The sequence below is a fragment of the Phoxinus phoxinus genome, assembly GCF_949152265.1.
Source record: "Phoxinus phoxinus genome assembly, chromosome: 3".
Lineage (NCBI taxonomy): Eukaryota > Metazoa > Chordata > Actinopteri > Cypriniformes > Leuciscidae > Phoxinus > Phoxinus phoxinus.
Window position 1 is genome coordinate 18,243,805 of NC_136878.1, and position 24,109 is coordinate 18,267,913.

The window sequence follows — 24,109 nt, forward strand, 5'->3', positions numbered from 1 at the left end:
CATCCCTTCTTTATCTGGTATGAATAAGTAATTGTGCTACTCTCTAATGAATTGTCCTATTTTGTCATAGCATGGGTGATGGGGGCTTTGGAAACAGCTGCTTCATGAAGCTTCGAAACCCTCAGGAATCTGTTTCGAATCAGTGGTTCGGAGAGTACCAAACAAACTGCCAAAGTCACTTACGTAATTTCAGTAAACGAGGCTTCGTTACGTCATAACTGTTTCGAAATGACAAAGGTTCACCCATAGGGTTCCATGCAGACATGTATACATGTCTATGGTTCCATGGGTTCGGGGGGTTCACGCGCCCCCCAGCGGTGAATCATTGAACAAGTGTCTATGGTTTTTACGGTTTTACCTGATCTCTGATCAGTTTTATACATTACAACATTATTATAATTAATTAGTATAATTAATAGGAATAATAGTAGGCAATAGTCTCTTATTTGCATGTTTAGCTGAGCCGTCCATGGACCAAACAAAACACGCCCTGGATAATAGAATGTTCTACTACAGACACTTGATATGTAATGTTATTAGATGATGTACACTGTTCTGACCAGCAGGGGTCACCAGCGTGTGGCGTTTCCAACGCTTCGAAACAGTGAATCATTTTGCGAAGCTTTGGAAAGCTCTGACCGTTTCTTCCATCACTATGTAAATTGTACAAGCTATATCAACGGGATATAAGACAGATGATAAAAGATAATAATAAAGATAATAACCATAATGATTAGATAATGCAATAAAGAGTCTGGATGATGCAGTTTAGGGCTCACAGAACGAGCTTTTCAGCTGCTTCACGAATATAGTCACAGATCCGGCTGTCTGAATCATAGTCTGGTTTGTGTATTTTACCTATTTTACATACAGTATTCAAAATATTTACATAGGTTTATGTTTTATCTATGTGGCATTGTGTTTTATGTAAAATCATAAATAAATAAAAACTTTCTTACATTCCAGTAGTTTTTACATGTGTACAAAATTAATTGATCGACTTTTACATTAAACTGGTTTATAAATATGATTTTCAAAAAATTATAGATGTAATTTTATTTATAATTGCACAACATTTAGATATATCATTTTTCGTTGGGTTGAAGTATGCGCTGTGTGGCGCAGCGTGACGAGCATGAATACATCCACAGCCCAATGTGTTCTTGCAGACGGAAGTTCAGTATCGTTCGTTCCCGTGTAGGTCACACACAGTTTGCGGTAGCAGTTGGGCATTTTAGAAGTCAGTCACTCAACCAAAATAGTTGTGCAAATGAGTGAAACATCTTGACGATCTACAGTTCGGGGAACATATCGCTGATGTCTGGAAACGTTAGTCAAGTAAGTGTAAAAACGGCATGATGTAACGCTCAGTGGCAAATGGTGATGTTTTATTGGCTCGGTGAACTTCCATTTTAACCGTTCTGTCTTTCTATTGGTGGAAGGGAAGAGTTCGGAAGAAGTAGGCGGGGTCTAGAAACATGTGGACCCAAGAAAGAATATATGAGATTTTGACATAATATATTGTAGCGCACAGACTTGATAATTGTGGTGAAATTGCTGTATTAGTTTTGCACCGGCAGTTATAGGGTTAACGTGGGGGAGTTCCCAGGCGGGAAGAAAGAGAAGACTAGTAAATGTGAGCAGGCTGGTGCAGTTCTGTTATAGATGTTCTGCATTCTTCTGAGTAAAAATTTCAGAAAAAAAGCCTTCATTGTCTGTCATTCTTCTGACGTTACATATATATATATATATATATATATATATATATATATATATATATATATATATATATATATATATACACACACACACACACACAGGCCCTATATATATATATTGGTGAATGTAAAAATTGTATCTAATCTAAATTTGTTACTTTAAACTATCTACGTTTTTGAGAGTCATACTTCTAACTCGATGCCTCTAACACTGATGACAAGTGTACCGTGATGTAACGATCTCTTACTTTCTACAGTTTAGTAACACGTGAGTCTCAATAAGCATAAAACAAGTCTATTGGTGTACATCGAATGTCCAAAATTCCTCTTGATTTGACCATGTAACATAAAAATCACACATTTTTATTAGATGCATGACTTCCTCTCTACAGCTTGCCTCTTCTAGCGTATTCTGTAGTGTTTTCTGAACTTGAACGTACGAATAAGCAATAGAATAAAAGAAGACAAACTGGGTTGAACGGCCAACATTTATCTGACGAGCAACTGTGAGCACTGCATCCAGCCTTTGGTTTATCAGCACTGCCCAGAAACACAGGGTGTGGGGAATGCAAGGACACTAAAGGATAAAAACCTCTCCAGCAGTTGTTGATTCATTCAGTCATTCATTAGGCCTTGGATCCAGCACATCATCTTCTGCAGCAGCAGCCTGTAGTTCTGAACTGTAAAAGGGTCCGCAAATAACATGGAAGGGCCTTTCAAGTATATTAGAGTGAGAGTTTGATGAAACACATTTGACTATTTACAGGAGTTGAGGTGAGCATTATCATGACATTTTGTGATATTCTTGTTCATGCAGGAAGGAAATGGCAAAGTCAGTCGGGTTATTCGAATGGGAACCAGGAAGAGCCAGGTAATATAATGAGTCATTCAGCTATGCTGTGTAATAATTTATTCATTAATTCTGTCGTCTTCCTATGTAAGTATTTTCTGCACTTAGTTATACAAGATATAAAATGTATATAATTGTAGTAGTACATTTAAAATCAATGTTTCTAATGACACATATTATATTGTGATCCTTGAGAAAATGTAGCTTTTTCCCCACTGTGGTTTTGCTGAGGGTCCCTGGGTCTGTACAGGTTGACAACTCTTGACATGGAGAATTTCTTTGGGGTTTTCATCATTGTGTGCTCAAATTAAATGATCAGTGGACTCAGTTAAGTCAAAAATAGAGAAAACATGCAGTATAAATTGAATGGGAAGTAGCCTATTTAGATTTTCTAGTCTGGAACCGTTAAAAAGTGAGGGCAGATAACAGAATGGAAATGGGTGTTAACTAGCGTGCTTTAATCAGATAAAAACTAGCCCTCAGTGTCACCAGAGTGATTGCTGGGAGCAACTGCCAGCATTTAATCATAAAAATTGGTACATTTGTTTCTTAGCATCAGCATTCTTAGGTTAGTTAAAGTCTTCTTAACCCGGAGAATCTTTAAATAATGACTTTGACTTAAAATGTTTAGGGAGCTGCTCTCAGAGAAAATATATTGCACTGAGGCTCTATGACATTGATGAAAGTTCATTTTTGTATTGTGTCTGTGTCTCTCAGCTGGCTCGCATTCAAACAGACAGTGTGGCCAGCAGACTGAAAGAGCTTTATCCAGACGTGCATCTAGAGATAGGTAAGAGAGGAAATTTTGCACAGCATCATTTTTATGAATTCCATCAACTTTACTTGCATTGCTGCATTTGTCTTGTGTCTGTCAATTAAATGCATTTTCTTCTGGGGACACACACACACACACGCACACAACTTTTCATTTTCTTGTCCCCATGCACTCACTGCTTGTCTAAGGACAGAGAGGGATTGTGTTTGCTGAGAATGTGTAATCTATACCACCGCTCCACTGCTGAATCCTACTGTCTGTGTCAAAAGACATGAATGATGATGTCAGAATCGGAGCCAGTGTGCACAACTATTCATCTCTTAACCTTTTTGTGTGCATGCATTTCAGTTGCCATGTCGACAATTGGGGACAAAATCCTGGACACTGCATTATCAAAGGTCGAAATCCATCTGCAATTTTACATGTCATTATTACAGTATGTTAGGTCTTGTGGTGTCTGTACTTTTGTGTGCTGCCCAACTTGTACAAATCCATTATAACCTATTAAATGTGTTTCCTTAGATTGGCGAAAAGAGCCTCTTCACCAAAGAGCTGGAAAATGCCCTTGAGAGAAATGAGTAAGTTTAATAAAAAACTTAGGACTGTGTTAGGACGCTGATGCCAAGTATGTTCTCATCTTTCTAAACCCTCATTCGAAAACATAAAAGACTGGTGTTCAGTACATTATTCTGTAAAATGCTTTAGATTGACTTAACCTGTAATTGTTATGCTTTCAGAATTATTGATATGACATTTCAAATACCTCAGTCTCAGTTCTTTTGGACATTTTGCTTCAGCAAAAGTGTTTAGCTCATTTTTACTGTATTCAGCTGCGTAACCCTCTGTTCTGCTGGTTACAACACTACATCAGAGGATGTGAAAGCAGTTCTTTTAGACTCGTTGATGTGTTTTGTGTAATAAACCTTAATTAAGCATGTGATAAATAACTTTTTTATGGTGACACATAGCTCAATGCAATAGGAGTTAGGACAACATTTTTCCTCTAATGTGTGAGTTTGTGATTTTTAAAATATATTTTATTTTATTATATTATTATTAATATTTGAAATGAATGTGTTTTGTTCACCACTAGAGTGGATATTGTGGTGCACTCTCTTAAGGATTTACCTACCTCATTGCCCACTGGATTCACTATTGGAGCCATTCTTCAGTAAGTACCACACACTTGACATCTGGCAAATATTTATTTTTGTTTCCCAGTTAATTAATAATTGAATTTAAATTGATTGATTCACTCATTTCAATATTTTACTCAATTGAATTTAAGTTAATTTAATAAATGTTATTTATATTTGTAATGACCAAGGGCATTTGAGCTGTGGTTTGAGCTGTGTGTGTGATATGTTGCTCATTGTTTTGTGAAGGCGGGAAAATCCCCATGATGCAGTGGTGCTTCATCCAAAGAACGCTGGACTTACTCTGGACAGCTTGCCAGAGAAGAGGTGAGCTCTGTGTTCTTTAACAATCTAGTCATGCCAAATAAAAGTGCAGACACCCATCCTAGAGAATTTGATTGATGACCCAAATAATGAAGGAAGATCTGTATTCATAGCGATGGCATTTGATTTCAAAATCTGCATTCTGTCATAGATATCATGTTATGACAGCTATATGCACTTATGTAACCAAAGCTATCAGAAACATTTTGAACATTATTTTTTCCACCAGTGTTATTGGCACGAGTTCACTTCGCAGAGCAGCTCAGCTGAAGAAACGATTCCCTCAACTGGAGTTTGAAAATATTGTATCCTGCACTTTCTTTTGCTTTTGCATCTCTGGATGTTTGTATATTATTAATGGGAATAGCTTTATCATTGATTTTGTTGGACTGCCAAAGCAAGCACATATTTCCTGGGTATTTGTTATACCGGCAAGTTTCTATATACTGTATATAGCATAACGGTACTAGAGTCTGTCTCCTTGACTTTACTGCTATAGAGAGGAAACCTAAACACCCGTCTAAAGAAGCTGGATGAAAAGGACGACTATGCTGCCATCATTCTGGCCGCAGCAGGCCTCAAACGGATGGGCTGGGAAAACCGAATCAGTCAAGTATGTTAGTCACGACATGCATTCCAATTGAATTGAATTAACGAAAAATGAAAAAATTGTAGATCAGGGACTTCAATCCATCAGTTGTTGATAGGATGGAGGCAGATATGAATGTGAGCTTGCAGTAAATTGTAAGAAAGGCACGAAATGATTAGAGAAGTCCAGCATACATCAACAGAGAGAAGTCTGTCGTTTCACTGGAAGATCGAGTTATGACATTTCAATAAAATAAAAAAAAAGGAAACATATGCCTGAATAGTTCTCTATAAGATCAAAAGCATGAATTTAGAAAACAGAAATACATTTTCCGTTTCATGCTGACTTTAATATTAAAAGTATTTTCATCTGTATAGGCCCATTTGCAAAGTTAATATGAATCAGATTGGCTTCTGAATATGACCTCACATTCAATGCTAACAAAAAAAAAGTAATTTCATATGAGACGTGATATGGGTTTATAACAAGAATGTAATATATTACTGGGGAAAAGCCATATCTACCAATCACTATTATGAATATTGAAGGTCTCTGATGACTACAGCAGTGTTTATAGTTTTATTTATAATGCATTCATTGTAGTTGTTCTATGAATTGCAGATTCTCGGCCCTGAAGATTGCATGTATGCAGTTGGCCAGGTGAGTGTGCAAGCGTGCACAAGCATTTGTGAACTATGAAACCGCATTATGTATTCATGCACTAGTAGCATATTTTTTTCCAGTTTATACCCGTCACGCTTTGCACTTATTATTGCGTTGTTCGTGCGAGAAAAGAAGCAGGTGCAAGCTCAACTGTTATTGCACTTTATAAACATTAAAGGAAACACCTGTGTAACAATTTGTCAACGGTTGCAGACAAAAACAAGTGCAGTTTTTTGTGTATGTTGCATGAACATAAAACATAATGCTTCATTTGTGATCAGACTCTTGTGAAGCCATTGTATACATTCTGTAACTCCAGAAATGGGGCACTTAACCTGCAGAACTGTTTTTATATGAAATGTCAGTCAGTAAATAAAATTAAAATGTGACTTATGATCAGGGAGCACTGGCAGTGGAAGTCAGAGCACAAGATAGAGACATTCTGGAAATGGTGTCTGTCCTGCACCATCCAGACACAGTGCTGCGGTGCATCTCAGAGAGAGCTTTCCTCAAGCAGCTGGTGGGTTCCCTTACACACACACACACACATGAACTAAACTGTTCATATCTAATTGACCATATGCCTGGGCATACAGCAGTGGGGTTTTAATACTGTTCATTCCTTTGTCCTGCTTTCAGGAAGGAGGCTGCAGTGTGCCTGTTGCTGTTCATACAGAAGTGAAAGGGTCCATGGTAAAGATCATGTTTTATGCTACTTTACTCAATGTAAATAGATGGCAATACAAATCTGAATGAGAGATTAAAATCAGCTCTTTCCTTGTTGCAGTTGTATTTGACTGGAGCAGTTTATAGTTTGGATGGAGCTGATTGCTTGAAGGACTCTATGCAGACGTGTGTGGAAATAGACAATAAAGTAAGGGTCATACTTGTATATACATTACCGTTGAAATGTTTGTGGTCAGTAAAACATTTTTATTCAGCAAGGATGCATTAAGTTGATCAGTGGCTGTAAAGACTTACATTTATTACAAAACTTTTTTTTTTTTACTTTCTATTAATCAAATAATTCTGGGAATAAAATGTATCAGTTTCCACAAATATACTATTAAGCAGCAAAACCGTTTTCAACATTGACAATTAGAAATGTTTCTTGAGCAGCAGATCATCATATTAGAATGATTTCTGAAGGATCATGTGCTGTTGAAATTTCAGCTATGCCATCACAGGAATGAATGTCTGGAAAATAGTATTAATATTTAACGGTTACTTTAAATTGTAGTCAGTTTTTTTTTAAACATATATTACTGTATTTTGGACCAAATAAATGCCTTGGTGAGCATGAGACTTTTTTTTTCATAAACATGTACCCCAAACCTTTGAATGGTAGTGTTTACATATAATGCTACATGATTGTTTAGTAAATAATTTTACAGCATTATAACCTTTATTCCAACTGGTTTCTATCAGGTGAGTGAGAGTGCACAGGAGTGTGTACACGTTGCAGTCACTGCCAACAATATATCATCATCAGCCCTCGATGCTGCGGAGAAACTGGGGATGAATCTGGCAAATGTTCTCCTTGATAAGGGGGCCAAAGACATTCTCACAACAGCCAGGAAACTTAATGATGCTCGATAATATATATTTTTACATTTTGTGCACTCGAGTTAGTTGGGACCTAGATTATGAAAGTTTGGCATGCTGTTAACTTGTTAAACAGTACACTCCACCATATGATCTATAGCTGAATCTCCAGTTTAAATACAACCATGATTGGGTGAATATATTAAGTCTCTTCAGCTACTATACCTCAGTTTAACAATGTGACAGCACCAATTTTTCTGTCAGCTGCTAGTTTACACACAAGACACTGAAATTTCTACTGTTTTGACTGCTATCCTCTCTCAGGCACAGAATTCTGGAAGAAAATGAATGTTGATAGTCTTCCACTTCTAATGATCAAGCTGTCTTTATCAATGAGCCACACAAACATTAGGTGCTTAAAATGGCTACCTTTTAAATCTGGCCATAGTTTTTAATATAGAACTTAGTATCTAACCATTTTATAAAATGTATGTCTATCCTCAAAATATATGCATTTTATTACTGTGGAATTCTATCAAAGTAGGCAATCACAGTAAGTATTGAGATGTTAAGACATGTTACTTCATGGGTAACATGAGACTAGCACATAAGACTAGGCTCCATGCGAGATTTCTATTAGCAAAATGTTCAGTTAAAAAAGTTTGCGTAAGAAAGCTATTATTTTTCATTAGAACATTTATGCAATGTTTTAGTCATATATCAAGACGCCATAATGTGCCTTTTAAACATGTAAATCATTTCACCAGCAATATTAAATGTTTTTTTTGTAACTATAAACATGAGAAAAAATTATGAATAAAGATGATCATTAATACCATTGTTGTTCATTTTTCCCCGTTGATCTCAAGCGTTCACCTATATTCTTGTTCAAAACACACAACACAAATATATATATATAAAAAAGGCAATTTAATACGTAAAAAGGCATCTCAATAATACAGGATACATCACATTCAGACACATGGAATTTGCTCTTTTCGGACGAGTGGGGTGGCCCTTAAAAGGGCCTTTGGGTCAGTTGGCTTAGGACAGCGTAACTTTTAATACTCCTGTGACTGGGAAGATCCTTTCTTTCCAGATTTGCCAGAGCTGGCAACAGCCTGGCCAGTTTTCTTGGGCAGAAGGACGGCCTGGATGTTGGGGAGAACACCACCCTGCGCGATGGTCACTCCTCCGAGCAGTTTGTTCAGTTCCTCATCGTTACGGACGGCCAGCTGAAGATGGCGAGGAATGATACGAGTTTTCTTGTTGTCTCTTGCAGCGTTTCCCGCCAACTCGAGAATCTCAGCGGTGAGATACTCGAGGACGGCAGCCAGGTACACGGGCGCACCAGCACCTACTCTCTCAGCATAGTTGCCTTTACGGAGTAGACGATGCACACGGCCGACGGGGAACTGGAGTCCAGCACGGGAGCTGCGCGTCTTAGCCTTAGCGCGGGCTTTTCCACCGGTTTTGCCTCTTCCAGACATGTTGATGAATATGGTTCTTTTCTCCGCTTGTAGAAGAAATCAGTGAGACGGTCCAAACAGTTGCTGCAGTATTTAAGGACTGACTGAACTAGGGTTGTATGGTCCCGCCCACCATTGTGATTGGTTACGCGCAGTAAAGAACAGACCTGATTGGCGGTTAGAAGCAACCCTAGAGCGGATGTGATTTCCTATTGGCTTAAACTTGCAGTGCATAAACAGCGCAAACTAACAAACCAATCCGAGTCCATCTAAATGAGCGCGAGCTGATTGATTCCTCTGATTGGTTCGTATGGCTCTGGTCTGCGCCACTGCTGGTCTTTTTTGTTGTCAATCAAATTTGGGCGGTAAATTCAAACCAATAGAACATAATTCCCTCTGAATTTTCAGTTTGGCGCAAAATCATACGGAAGTGATTGATTATCGTTTGTTTAAACCCCCCCACAATTCTCAATTATTGTTATGTTTTGTGTGGTGTGTGTATATATATATATATATTTTTTTTTTTTCTTTCTCATTTCAAGTCATTGTAAACACATATTGGGGGGGGAAAAATAAGAGGAATGGATTTTCAAAAATAATTTATTCAGAATAAATAAAACATCAAATTAACCACAATAATATAAAGCTCTGAATACCTCAAATGGCCCACAGCCTTCATTTTAGATTGTTCGGAGTTATCATAACATTCTGGTCATATGACATTTTTCAGGCTTTATGCTCCAGGAATTACACTGCAAACAAGCACTCCGTCATTGATTCATGAACTGTGAGTTGTTGACATGTTTTCTGTAGTCTTTAATATGTACCGGTTGGTAGTGGTAAAGTGATGGGGGAGGGATACGGCAAGAGAGCTATTCCTTTCCTTAAAGGGATAGTTCACTCAAAACGAGATTTGTGTTCATTTACTCACTCTCATTTCAAACCTCTAACGTTATACGTGCAGATAAACTGCATCGGTCGCCATTCAGTGAAAGTGAATGGTAAGGTTAATGATGATACAATTTTGAGTGTGAACCATAGGTGTGCACTATTCCTCTACTACGAATTACTAGGTTACATTACTAGAAAATAATAATAATGTTCTGTTCAATACTATCATAAAACCTATATTACGACGAATAAGACGTGCGAAGTTTCCTCTTGATACGTTTATTGCAACTAACTATTACATTATTTCTGACAAGGAAAGGGTTGTATGTTAGTGGGGCAGCGTCTGTTTTGTTCAAGAATCCATCTCTGAAAATAATAATAATAAAAAATAGATAGACTAAACCTATTTGTACCTTTTTATAGTCTCCCCTGAGGTTTGTTTTCACGTGGACCCTGAAAAAGCACTTTTTCCACTGCAGATTGATGTAGCTCAAGAGGTTGTAGATTTTCAATAATATGTGGAATAATTTATAAATATACACAAATGCAATTTAGTTTTCATGTAGTGTATCCCTTTTGACATATGAAGGGCTCGTACTTTACAACCAAAACACACAAACGTAATTTAGTGAGATATAACTTGCGAACGTTTCCGTTTTCTAAAAAACAAAATAAAAACATAATTATAAAAGATTATTAAGCCACAATAAAAGTCAAACGTACCACTATTTGAAAACAGGGCATAATGTTCCTTGATCTAAATGCTATATCAACAGCAAAACGAGAACAAAGCTCACAGCATGTCTTAGCATAACTCTCTAATGGGCTCAGGAGAAATAAACCAGTAAACGATACACAAACATGATTCGAAAAACGACAGAAAAAGAGCTCCCCAGCATTGTAAACAATCAGATTAAGATTCAAAGTGCAACTGATGAAATAAAATAAATAAGAAAAACAACACATAGCGACAGTGTTGGAGGCATCAATAGTCATTGATCTATGTCGCCCCCTTGTGCTCAATAACCGCATAACACTCCCGTCCATTTTGAGTTTCTCGAGTTTGTTCGCCCATAATCATCCACAAAGCAGCTTCCCCCCCCCCGTTTTACCAAATTAATTAGATTAACAATGCATCCATAAATTGTCAAATCCTTTTATTTTCCACATTTAATGGCGTTTTCCATCCTGAACGCTGTAATCATAGGTGAAGGATGACATTCCAGGCAGGAGAACAACAAAGCAAGGCTGGCTTCCTGGGTACAGTATGGTCTGAAGTATGACGTTACCCCATAAAGGTTGTGGAAAATCAGTATATAACATAAATAACTTTTCACACTCATTTGACTGGTGCCTGCACCGTCTCTCTCTCTCTCACACACACGCTTCCTTCCTCTCTATTTATCCTTCAGTTATCTGTAGTGCTGGACCCTCCATTGGCTGTGCTCGATTTGCCCTTAGTCTTGGACGAGCGGAACGAGAAGCGTTTGATGAGACGGCGAGAGAAGCTTCCAGACTTCTTGCGGCTAGTGGAGGAGCAGGAGGCTGTGGATGAGTCATTGCCCAGGTTGGAGACATCCTCGTGGGACTGACTGAAACTGGGGTCTTTTTCTCTGTTTTTCCGTCGGAATAGTAGCTTGGTACCACTGCGGAGGAATCCCACTGAAACAGAACATGCATACACATAAATAAATAAAAAGAAAGAAGAAATATATTATCATTATATTGTAATCGTTATTGAATGGTGCAGGGATGACGTCAAAACTAAGACTAATTCGCCACTGGTTCCCTTGAGATTTTCCTATGGCTTTTAAAAATAATAATAGGGCTTTTCAATTTATGAGTGAAATAAGGTCTGTGGCAAAAATAAAACTTGATGATACTTGAACGTTTTGCTCTACAACCTAGATTACACACACACCCATATTGAAAATAAGGATTTTGAAGCTGTTATGTTTATTTTAAAAAACATTTAATTTCATCATATAAAGCGATCATGTCTCTTCAGAAGACTTGGATTAATCCGCTTGATTCATCTTGATTTATTTTATGAATGTTTTGAGCGTCAGTTTTGGGTGAAAAAACTTTCAATAGAAGGACAAAAATCTCTCAACTTTCATTAAAAATATCCTCATTTGTGTTGAGGATGAATGAGATGGGTTTGGAACGACATGAGAGCAATTATTGATAAAGGCGTTTTAATTTTGGGGGGAACTATCCCACGTTAACTAACCACATAACGTATTATATTATAGCTGTATATTACTGCCATACACATCTCTGGCTGATAATGAAATACTTCCTAAATTGTAACTTGTAAAACAAGTATTTTCTGGACAGCTGCTTTGAAACAATATGTATTGTGAAAAGTGCTACACACATAAACTCGAAATGAATTTCATAAAAGACATTACAGAAAAATGTACACCTTTGTGGTCTTTGAGGCTACGAGTCTCCAGCGCTCCGGTCGATCCCGTCTCTGACTCCGCATCATCCACGGACGGTCGCTCTGACGCGTCAGACGGTGTGGTCTCGCCTCCTTCCTGATGCACGGGTGCTCCGTGGTGGTTCGGGGGTCCGCTGGGAGAATGCGCCCCCTGTAGGGCTGCGTCCATGGCTGCAGCGTAGCCCACTGATAAGGCTGAGTCATCCTCAGTAATGGGGACCTGTGGGAAGGACAGAAAATTCATTTTAACATAGTGTTTCTCATGTACATGTCCTGCAGGCACAGCTGAGGAAGACAACATCTCAGCAGTGTGTTTGCAAAAGCATCTCCGCTGTCAGCCTTTCTGTGAACCCTGTTTGTTCAGACAGGGAATTTGAAACTTTAAACTTTTCGACAGCCAGACGAGGGCCAGTATGTTCTATGAGTGATATGAGACGACTGAGCTTGCGATGATATTTAGATGTATGAATTTATAGATTACAATGTTCAAAAGGAAGTTACCATTGGTTAAATGTGATGTTTCAGTGCTTCAGAATAGAATTAAATCCTAGCCAAAAGGTGCCCTGATGAGTGTTACATCAACATTATGTGAAAGAAAGAGATGACAAACAAACATTACTCTGGGGGAAGAGACTGTTCTCGTGATTGTTTCCCTAGACACTTGTCTCATTGTAACAAAGATGTTTATATGAGACTGATTAGAAATGTCTGTTCACACAATGTTCAGACTGACCTTTGACACCCCAGATATGATGAGAGTGCTGCGTTTAGTAGGCGTCTTCTTGGGTACCTTACTGGACGACTCGGTCAGCTGCCGAATGGCCGTTTCTGCTACGGGATCCAGCCCATTAGGGAGGGTGCCTTCTGCTAGGGAATAGCACACAAACACAACAGGATCACAAACTTACACCTAATTTAGTTCAAAAGGCACTGCGAAAAGAAGAATAAAACGATAAATAATATGAACAAAAAGTATTATAATAAGGACAAAATAAAATGATTATTAATAATACATTTAATGTATATCAAATTCATAATATTAACAAAAACATTTAAAAAACAATAATAATATACACATAACAATATATAAATGTGTGTTACTTTATTTTGTGAACCCTAACTTTGAATTTAATACAAAATTAATTAGATACATGATTATAAAGATGTACGTATGATTTAATAAATCTATGCATTTTAATAAATGTTTTTGAAAGATGCTGCTTATGCTCACCGAGGCTGGATTTATTTGATCAACACACATAAATAAAATCTTGCTAACCCCAAATGGTAGTTTGAATTATTCAATTCACAGTTATTTGTATATTGCTTTTCACAATACATTCATTTCAAAGCAGCTTTACTGAAAATGCATGAGTCCACGCTACAATTTAGAGTGATCTGTTATAAGAGGTAACTGTCTTGCAAGTTATGCATTTCAGAAATGTACATATCAAAATCACACAGTTAACGGAAAATGTATTTAGTTTAAACAATGTAATTGATTTGTAAATGAATCATCTTAAAATGCTAATGTGGAGCTCACTGCTGGGGGTTGGACTGGCACTGGTGCTGCTCTGCAAGCTGTTTGTGAGCACACTGGGAGTCTTTTCAGTCACCTCCACCTTTGAGGGAGACCTAGACGGAGAGTCTCCTCCTGCAGTTACAGAGGAAGAAACAGGATAGGGTGAAACTGCCAAGTCACTTCTGTGGTACTGGATGATGCAGACAGAACGGCATGTGCTCTCAGTATTTTTCCTTTACCTAGTTTGTGGTCCAGTTTAAGTCGTGACTGGATGGTGGTTACTGTGGTGACAATGGTGCCATCGGGCATTATGGTGCGGTCCACGTCCACCTTCTTCGAAGGAGTGACCGAGGACCGCAGAGGAGTCGCGTTCTGACATGCACGCAAATCACCGGACTCCAAATACAATAGCTATGGATGCAGAAACATAAGATGATTAGCTTAAACAATAAACAATTCATACTTTAATTTAGAAAAAAAGATATCTGTGACAACTACTATAGTGTTAGGGTTAGTACAGCCACAAAGGTCTTCAAACAATGACAAACAATCCCCATTCATATATATTTCTGTGCTTTGCTTATATGTTCACAAACAAATACAATGATTATACAGAGCGTTTAAATACGGTTCATGTGTACCTGTAAGATAATGTGTGTAACAAGTAGGCTACAGTGTGGACTAAAGTACTAGGTTAAATAAAGAAATAATTCAGTTATCGAGTTAATCAGAGACACGGTCATCGTTCAGCTCACAAGGCAGACCACTGTAATAAGATATGTTTTCTATTAAATAATTCACATTGACATTTAGAACAGGGACTTATCAGTGTGTTCAGAAAAGTGAACACAAGGCTGAAAGCCTTAATCAGTAACACTGACACTCAACACTGTATTATCATGCTAAATCACGCTATCCGTATGTATACTTTATATATGGGAATTATGTAGTGACAAATAATTAAATCCATCCATCCATCACAATTGGGGTAAATAGGGTTAATTATATTATTTCAAAATAAATAACTTTTATTCAGCAATGGGCACATTAAATTGATCAAAAGTGACAGTAAAGTCATTTATAATGTTATAAAAGATTTATTTATTAATTCATCAATGAATCCTAAAAACTGCATCATGGTTTCCACAAAAATATTAAACTCTTTTCAACATTGATAAAAATAAGAAATGTTTCATGAGCAGCAAATCAACATATTAAGTGAGTTCTGAAGGATCATGTGACACTTAAGACAGGAGTAATGACTGCTGAATTTTTTTAACTTTTTACAATCTTAAAATAGAAAAGTTTTTTTTAAATTGTAAAAATATTTCACAATACTACTCTTTTTTTATACTGCATTTTTGATTAAATAAACGCAGTCTTGGTGAGCATAAGCTAATAAAAAATCGTACCGACCTCAAACTTTTTAAATACAAAATCAATTGGAATTCCACTTTATGCTGCCCTCACCTCTAAAGTTACGATAGCAGTTGGAGCCAGACCATGACCTGGAGCGATGGACAGTTTGTGTTGTCCATTAGGAATTCTTTTAGAGAGATCCAGTGGTAAGGAAGCACGACCAGGCAGAAACTCTGTCAACCAGAAAAAAATGTATTTGTAAAGTAAAAAACAACAACCTCTCAGACAGATATATTTAATGCAATGAAAACAAAAACAGACAGAATGGAGAATATCAGTCTTAAATCATTCACCAGGTCATCTGATATGTTGAAGATTTGGTCCTATAATCTTGGATAAACTATTGAATGAAAAGTGACTCACGTTCTCCTTTGCTGTTTTTCTCCACAAGTCTTACTTTGAGTTCTTTTGTTTCTGGTCCTACATCCCTAATAGATAACAACATGCTTAGATTTTACCACAAGTAAATAAAGATGCACACGCACACACATACTGAAAATTGAATGAATCATTAAAAGAATGAATTGTCTCTGTAACTGGATTTTAGGTTATGAAAAGGCTATATACTATCAGTATTGTGGTAGACTCGATATCCCTTTTGGCCCCACAGCAGTAATCTGTACGCTGGCTTTGAGTATCAAATCGGCCATTCTGGTAATTGGTATCACAGGAAATAGCGATGTGTTGAAAATGGCTGTAATTAAATGTGCTAAATAGCTCTTTGTTTCTTTGGGAGTTAGCTGCATAAATTCACAGAGCAATTGGTGGATCTGCTCATGGCTTTACACCTTCATTCATGACAGAAGGGCTGCCATTATAAAACAGACTTTGATAAAAAACACTCCATTGTGTAAAACGGAAGTCGTGAAGTTGACCTTTAAACGTAAGGTGTTAGAAAGTCCCATTGGATTATCAGTCTAGTTCTGCAGCACAGAGTTAAAAACATTTTAGACCATAAATAACCTTGTGTAAAAGAACATGGCATTATACGAAACATTTCCTTGTAATCTTTCCTAAGTGTCAAACATGTCAACACCTCACTCAGAAGTTGTCATTCCACTCCATCCGTTTAGTTTCAGTCTTTATGTTGATCTATATCTGCCTTCACAATAACACAAGCGTGCTTACAGTGTAATGTCGTCAGTCCAGTGCAGGGCTGCTCCAGGACTGGGGGAAGGAGTAAGGAAGCCGGTTCTGCATTCAATGGAAGGAGTGTCCAGACTCACCACACAACAAAGCTCTCCTACATGACTCTGACATCCTGGTAAAGAAATCACTTATGAAAAAATAATATACACCATAAACTGCTCAAATCTACATTTCAGTTTATCTACATATATTATATATATATTGAATATTGTATATATATTTTTAATATATATTAATTTCTATACACACACATATATAAATATACATTTATACTTTACCAAACCACACCATATATAAACAATACCAAAAGTTTGTGGTCAGAAAGGAAATGTACACTTTTATTATGCATATAATTGATAAAAATTGACAGAAAATACATTTAAAGTGTTACAAAATTCATCAAAGAATCCTGAAAAAAGTATCAGTAAAATGTCTTAAAGACTTAAAGTTCATTTTAGGGTGAACTATCCCTTTAAAATAGAAAACAGTGATTTTAAATTGTAATTATATTTCACAATACAGAAATGTATTTAAAAAAAGTTTTTAAATCTTGCCAGCCCTAAACTGTAATATCCCTTGTTATGTAAAGAAAGACCCCTAAGAAACACATCCGATTGGTGTAAAGTGAACAGAAAACCAGCCTAATTCAACAAGGCATCCATAAAGTGATAGTTTACCCAAAAATAAAATATTTGTCATCATTTACTCACCCTCATGTCATTCCAAACCGGTATGCTTTTATTTCCTCTTCTGAACACAAAAGAATATATTTTAAAGAATGTTGGTAAACATATAGTTCACTGCACCCATTGACTTCCATAGTATTTTTTTTCTACAATGGAAGTCAATGGGTGCCGTCAACTGTCTGGTTAGCGACATTACTCAAAAATCTTGTGTTCAACAGAAGAAAGAAACTCATACAGGTTGGAACAACTTGAGGGTGAGTTAGTGATGAAAAAAATTCATTTTTGGGTGAACTGTCCCTTTAAGACCAATTAGTCAACAAGCCATTCAGGCAAGTAGTTGATTTTGAAAATAGCATGGCATATTCATAGTTCTATCCAACAAAAAGTAAGAATTTATTTAAGAATTTTTTCAGAATTAAATTTTTTTGTGCCGTTTAGTCAATCTGACAATAACATTTTTATACCTTTTTTGACATCAGTTGCTCTTAGTTGGTGCACCAAAATCCGCTTGCCAGGCGTGCTCTGAGACGGAGAGTTCAGACCACCAATCTGCTTCTCCCTGGGAAACTATAACAATAAGGAATGGGAATGTTTTATAACATGAAAGTCAAGTTTTATTGAGTTTTCCTTCCTCATTGTTGTTGACCTTAATTGCATGTCTTGTATGTTTTGTACTGATAAGGATGCCATACATCCCTACGTGTAATACATCAAACACACCCAACCAAAACATGGATCTGTCACAGTGGTCAGTGCAGTTCCAAATTCTCACCACACACTAACCCCTACTGTATAATATAGCAATCGATACTGATATTTTTACCGCAGGGCTTGATACACAGGCCCTCAGGTTGAGGATCATGGCAGGGTGTGTTGTGTATAGTGTGTCCTCCACCAGTGCAGCAATCATATCACTGTCCACCTCCGCATCAGAGCCCTAGAGACAAAAACAAAGATTTCAGTTTATTTGCATAGTTGTAAAATTTTTGTTTCTTTTTATACCATTTACAAATTGTAATACATCAAAGGCCGAAAGGAACATGTCCTATGTGACCAAAATGACTCCTTTACCTCTTTCTGGACTCTTTGGCGTGATTTTACAGTTAAAGAGAGATGAGGTTGCTTGGAAAAAGTCCAGGACACAAGGAGACCCTCTTCCTCCACTTCCTCAAGACAGACCTGCAACTACAGCAGCCCATACAGAACATTTTAACTCCTATTTCACACTCAATTTGTAAAAGTAATATATTCATCGATGGCTGCTCCATTTTTAACCACCCAGAGATGAAACATTAAACTGTGGCACTGCGCACCAAGTGGCGTCATTTGTTTGAGATGAGTATCGCATGCAATATTCATAGCCACCAAACCTCACAATCTACATTAAGCTATTGAGATGGGGAAAAAAACTGGCAAACTGAGAAGCTCATTCATGTGAGCAGTGGCAAGAGACGTCAGACTAATGAAAGTTGAGTGTGCAGCAATGCAGACTGATGCAAACTCACAGATGCAAATCCATTTCATTTGTATTTTACCTGGGCTTGCATGGGCTTCATTGTGATCTGGTAGGTATCCATGGAAACAGCAGCAGGTGACTGCTGAGTGACCGTCACAGGGAACGTTATGGTGTCGACCGTACAATTGCACTGCAGGACCTGGAAGAGGTTGAGGCAGAGATTGACAAATAATGACTGAGGGGGACAAAACATGGCATCTTCAAAAAAAAAAAAAAAACTCAAAAGCTTTGACAGACAAAATATATATTGAATGCAACTTGATAGGATGGACACATATGTCCTGATTTAAGAGTTTGAGTGTTTAAAAACATTGATAAAAAAATTATAGCATGCACACAATGAGCTGATCTACTAACATACACAACACAACTGAGGATTGCGTCTGTCAAATGAGCTGAAGAGATTGTCAGTATTTCTCTTAATGGATATGTAACTTGCCTCCATACACATGCAAAACAAAGGGTGTTTTAATGCAAATACATTAAATATGTCTGAGGGTCATTTTGGATACGATAACTGTGCACATGCAGTAATGTGATATAAAAAAAATTATTACTGCAATTATTTGAAATATATATATATATATATATAATATATATATATATATATATATATGTATGTAGAGCACAAAATAATAACTTAACTTAACAAAACAAATTTAGTTCTAAATTCACACCATAGAATAAAAATTCATATTATATTCAAATTCATATTATTATAGACAAATCATATTATAAATACAATCACGTTTATATACACTACTGGTCAAAGGTTTAGGGTCGGTGAGATTTTCTAATATTTTTGAAAAAAGTCTCTTGTGCTCACCAAGGCTACATGTATTTGATCAAAAATACAGTAAAAACTGTTAAAATAACTGTTTTCTAATTTATAATATAATTTTTTCTCTCTGATGCCATTTCTTCAGTCTTCAGTGTCACATGATCATTCAGAAATCATTCTAATATTCTGATTTGTTGCTAAAGAAACATTTCTTATTATTATCATTGTTGAAAACAGTTTAATCTGTTTAATCTTTTAACCAACAATATATTTCAATACATTCCAATACTTCCATTATTGCATTTACACTCACGTGACATGACATTTTTAAGCATTACGGTTTAAAAACAAGTGATTTTAAACCGTTGAAGCGCAACAAGCAGCTAAATAGAATTTATTTTGCATGCCCTGCAAAATAATTTTTTTGCGTGCCCTGTCTGAGAGATGGTTTCTGGGGAGTGTGCACATGAAGCCACTGCTCATAGAGTGTGTGAGTGCTGAACTGAGATTTTTGCTGCTTCATTGAGCTTGAATGGTTAAATACACATGCTTATGTGTCAAAATGCCTGTCTTTACGAGTATCCTTGTAAAACACAGTAAATTATGTCTTAATCCATTAACTAAGACAATACAGTTAAATACAGTTACACGAGTAGTTATACGACCAAGTATGGTGACACAAAATAAAACGTGTCGCTTTTCTAAGCGGGTAAAATGGAGAACTATAATGTATGGCGGAATAGCACTTGGGAGGACTTCGACTTGGCGAAGTCCTGATGATATTACTGTGATGATATTACTGAGCCGAGTAAGTGCTCCCAAGTGCTAATCCGCCATACATTATAGTTATCCATTTTACCCGCTTAGAAAAGCGCCACGTTTTATTTTGTGTCACCATACTTGGTCGTGTAACTACTCGTGTAACTGTATTTAAATAGGGAAAACGTGGAGGTGTTTGGTCGCTTCTAACTTCATCTCTGTTTGGTCCCTAATGAATGAACTGGGCTATCAAAGTGTCACCGCGCGCCAGAGCGATTAAGTGCACGCACTGAGACGAGAGAGGTATGTATCAACTCGTCTTAGTTAAGGGAATAACATAGTTTAATATGAAAAAACGGTGGAGTATCCCTTTAAGTGAATGTAAACAATTGAGAAAGAAAACACATGTGAGAATCAGTATACTGGATCTGTGAATTTGGTCTTAAAGTAACAGCGGCCTAATATTCCTGCTGCTGTCTGTGTTATTAATGTTAATCAAACAACACACAAGAAAATCTCTCACTGCTCTTGACTGAATCACTTATGTATCTTTAATGAGAATAAATAAATATTTAATTAATACAGTTAAGACTATGTAGTGTTTCGAGGGCTTGACGTTTTTCAGGTAGGTCTATTTCATTTGTGTCTTTGTTCTATTCTAGTTTTTTGTCATATTGCTTGTAATCAGTTTATTTGTTCTTATTTTATTACTGACTGTTTACTTGTCTGCAGTAAGCTGTTTTTTTTTACTTAGGCTAGTATTACTTTTTTGTGATATTGAAATTGGTGACAAGAATTATGAAGTTTCAATGGTATCAAAAATTGTGATCATAAAACCTTATTTAAAATGGTCAAATATAATTATATTGTGATATATATCGTTTTCCTGAGTTAGATTGCACAAACATATTCATAACCTTTATTTGGTGTTTTAGTAACTAGGGCTTACCATGCTGTGTACTGATTGTTCGGTGCAAGTCACACAGTCAATGGACGCAGAAGTTGGGAGCTGAAGGCTGTCATCAAAGGTGATTTGAATGGAGCTCTGGATAGAAATGGAGATTTTCAGTTAGTTCATCTGCACATAAATCAGTGAAGAAAATGAGTTTCTGCGTGCAATCACTCTTCAGCTATATCTCCCAGGCTAAATGTCTGTTTGTCTGTTTATATTAAGCTAGATGATAGTGCACCATAAATCTTCACAGCAGCAGAACAGAAATCCCAGTCATTTATGGATAAGGTAGCATGATAAACAGGCAAAGGAAGCACTGCAATAACATCTACTTTACTTTCCCCGCAATGCATCTCTCGCAATTATATAAAGTGCAACTGAAGGGAAAAGACACAGAAAAAACCCAATTTTAATTAAAAGCTGCATTAATCAATGAGCAGTGGGTGGAGATTTAAAACAATCTTAATTCCAGCTGAGCTGAGGTTATTCTATCATTTAACAAAGAGTGTGCTCATGTTTGGGACATTATGTACTTAGTTACAGAGATTAATACAAACAACATACATTCTGTCTCTTTAAAAACATTGGTCAGCGAATAGCATACTCAGGATATGACATCATGCGGTCCAGGCGAACGTGGCAGACTGCCATGACGACAAGCTGCCAATGTACCTATTTGAGCCAGACCTCCAGTTTGCAAATAGAGATCATGATGCAACAAAACATTGTATGCCAGGACTCCAGGTAGAAACATACTAATCTAATATATGAGCTAGTAAAACACCCCAATTTAGAGATCATGATGAGAGTAATGACCTTTCATCACACTAAAAGGAAACCTCTGTCAGTGACAGGATATTTCAGCAAGGCAGAAACATTGGCCAAGCAGGATTGGCAAGAGAGGAGTGTGGTAATGGAAATGACTGAGCATAACCACAACACTGTGTGGAGAACACCGACTTCTGCTGTGATGTTGCCGTCACTGATGGACATAACATGAAAAACTGGACCAGTAAAGCTGGAGCCTTCTGCTTATGTGATTTCATGTGTTGTAAGACAAGACATCACAATTGACATGACTGATCCTCAGAATAGAAGATGCCATAATGAATCTGTCAAGCCTAATGCAGGAGAGAAACTTCATCCAGAAGCTGAAGTTAACATATATAGGCTCACATTATCATAAAAGTACTAACATTTAATATCATAACCCCCCTTATGATACCATGACTTGACCACAGTATTACTATGGTACTTTTAAAAAGGGATAGTCAATATATCTTTATTTAATTTGAGAATTACAGACAGGTAAAAAATTATAATTGTGTGGTAGAAATTAAGGTGATGGACATTTTTGGAAGGCTTATTATTACTAGTGCGGTCAATCCAAAAAGAATCCAAAAAGAAATAATCATACATTTGTCTGTAATTAATCATGATTATTCACATAATAATATAATATTGCAATATTGTAATAATTTCACATTGAATCTACAAATATAAATGTATAAAAAAACAACATATAGACGGTATATTTTAAATATGCGTGTAATGGCATCTTTACTAAGTACTGTAAATAAAAGCTAGTGTTACTAATATCAATGCTGCTACTGATGTATATTAAATTGATATTTTACCCACAGATTTAGCCATTAATTATAGCCATTCAACATAATTAATTAATTAATAATTCATTCAATTTATATAGCGCTTTTCTCAACACTCAAAGCGCTTTACATAGAAGGGGGAATCTCCTCAACCACCACCAATGTGCAGCATCCACACGGATGATGTGACGGCAGCCATATTGCCCCAGATTGCCCACCACACACCAGCTTACTGGTGGAGAGGAGACAGTGATGAAGCCAATCAGTATATGGGGATGATTAGGAGGCCATGATGGACAGAGGCCACTGGGCATATTTTGGTCAGGATGCCGGGGTTACACCCCTACTCTTTCGAAAGACATCCTGGGATTTTTTGTGACCACAGAGAGACAGGATTTAGAGACGGTTTAACGTCTCATCCGAAGGACGGTGCTCTTTGGCAGTATAGTGTCCCCGTCACTTTACTGGGACGTTAGGACCCACACAGACCACAGGGTGAGCGCCCCCTGCTGGCCTCACTAACACCTCTTCCAGCAGCAACCTGGTTTTCCCAGAAGGTCTAACATCCAGGTACTAACCAGGCTCAGCCCTGCTTAGCTTCAGTGGGCAACCGGTCTTGGGCTACAGGGTGAGATGGCTGCTGAATTGAAAACCATAATTTTTTAACATTTAATAGGATTTAAAAATATATAACAACTTTTTATTTAAGTGAACTTAAAACATTCACATAAGTTATAAATTATAAATCGCGAATAATCGCAAAATTTAAAAGCGTTAAATTTGACAGCCTTACCATTACACAAAAAATATTTACAATATTATTTGTAAAAATACTCAATTTTTTTTTACTTTACTACTTTTAGCATTATTTGACAATTTACCTACTAGATTTAAAAAATAAATAAATAAAGTAATATTTACCTTGATATTTACATACGTCTCATATTTCATGTTAAGCATGCGCTTTAGTTAGCAAGCAGTGATGATGCATCCTGATGTAAGTTGGCATCATCCTGGTTCCCTTGATAAAAAGCCAATAGGATTTTTTCATTGGTTTTTGAATTATAGCAGAAAATAAGTTCTGTGGCCAACAAACGTTTATGATTCTTTCACGTTTTGTTCATCAAGGTAATCTTCACAAATGAACACAACTTTTATGAATAATGAAGCCTAAATAATTGCTAAAGCTACACTCTAATGGCTTTAACAAACTTTAATGAACTACATCACTTTCTGGCTTAACTTGGTCCTTGGAATTTTCAGCTAATTTTGAGTTGATGATCTCAAAGTTCTTCCTGTCTGATACTCCATT

The 24,109-nt window shown here is 36.8% G+C and overlaps 3 protein-coding genes across 5 annotated transcripts in view; 1 reads left to right on the plus strand and 2 right to left on the minus strand.

Moving 5' to 3' along the window:
• The first annotated feature begins 1,107 nt into the window (after nucleotides 1-1,107).
• Nucleotides 1,108-8,130, plus strand: hmbsa (hydroxymethylbilane synthase a). Of its 2 annotated transcripts, none has more exons than XM_079606267.1 (14): nucleotides 1,108-1,338; nucleotides 2,536-2,589; nucleotides 3,286-3,358; nucleotides 3,692-3,741; nucleotides 3,866-3,921; nucleotides 4,437-4,514; nucleotides 4,729-4,806; nucleotides 5,033-5,108; nucleotides 5,303-5,416; nucleotides 6,014-6,052; nucleotides 6,456-6,575; nucleotides 6,695-6,748; nucleotides 6,843-6,929; nucleotides 7,484-8,130. In XM_079606267.1, the coding sequence occupies exons 1-14, from the start codon at nucleotides 1,318-1,320 to the stop codon at nucleotides 7,652-7,654; spliced, it is 1,071 nt and encodes a 356-aa protein (XP_079462393.1). In that variant the 5' UTR covers nucleotides 1,108-1,317; the 3' UTR covers nucleotides 7,655-8,130. The 2 variants fall into 2 exon arrangements, with proteins under 2 accessions (XP_079462393.1, XP_079462392.1); XM_079606266.1 differs by lacking the exon at nucleotides 1,108-1,338 and adding an exon at nucleotides 2,309-2,448.
• A 379-nt stretch (nucleotides 8,131-8,509) lies between these two features.
• Nucleotides 8,510-9,186, minus strand: h2ax (H2A.X variant histone). Its single transcript, XM_079608798.1, has one exon. It carries the CDS (start codon nucleotides 9,088-9,090, stop codon nucleotides 8,662-8,664), a length of 429 nt encoding a protein of 142 aa, XP_079464924.1. The 5' UTR covers nucleotides 9,091-9,186; the 3' UTR covers nucleotides 8,510-8,661.
• Nucleotides 9,187-9,652: 466 nt separating this feature from the next.
• The window catches only part of c2cd2l (c2cd2 like), a 30,931-nt gene continuing 16,474 nt past the window's right edge, over nucleotides 9,653-24,109 (minus strand). The window contains exons 3-15 of one of the 2 annotated variants that reach the window (XM_079608756.1): nucleotides 21,188-21,283; nucleotides 18,718-18,837; nucleotides 18,254-18,367; nucleotides 18,006-18,119; nucleotides 17,647-17,749; nucleotides 16,476-16,608; nucleotides 15,711-15,775; nucleotides 15,399-15,520; nucleotides 14,168-14,339; nucleotides 13,950-14,060; nucleotides 13,140-13,273; nucleotides 12,389-12,626; nucleotides 9,653-11,622 (exon numbers count right to left, since the gene is read on the minus strand). In XM_079608756.1, the coding sequence (XP_079464882.1) occupies nucleotides 11,369-11,622; nucleotides 12,389-12,626; nucleotides 13,140-13,273; nucleotides 13,950-14,060; nucleotides 14,168-14,339; nucleotides 15,399-15,520; nucleotides 15,711-15,775; nucleotides 16,476-16,608; nucleotides 17,647-17,749; nucleotides 18,006-18,119; nucleotides 18,254-18,367; nucleotides 18,718-18,837; nucleotides 21,188-21,283 (1,776 nt within the window). In that variant the 3' untranslated portion in view covers nucleotides 9,653-11,368. The remainder of the gene's footprint in view (nucleotides 11,623-12,388; nucleotides 12,627-13,139; nucleotides 13,274-13,949; nucleotides 14,061-14,167; nucleotides 14,340-15,398; nucleotides 15,521-15,710; nucleotides 15,776-16,475; nucleotides 16,609-17,646; nucleotides 17,750-18,005; nucleotides 18,120-18,253; nucleotides 18,368-18,717; nucleotides 18,838-21,187; nucleotides 21,284-24,109) is intronic. The other variant, XM_079608757.1, reaches the window with a different exon arrangement.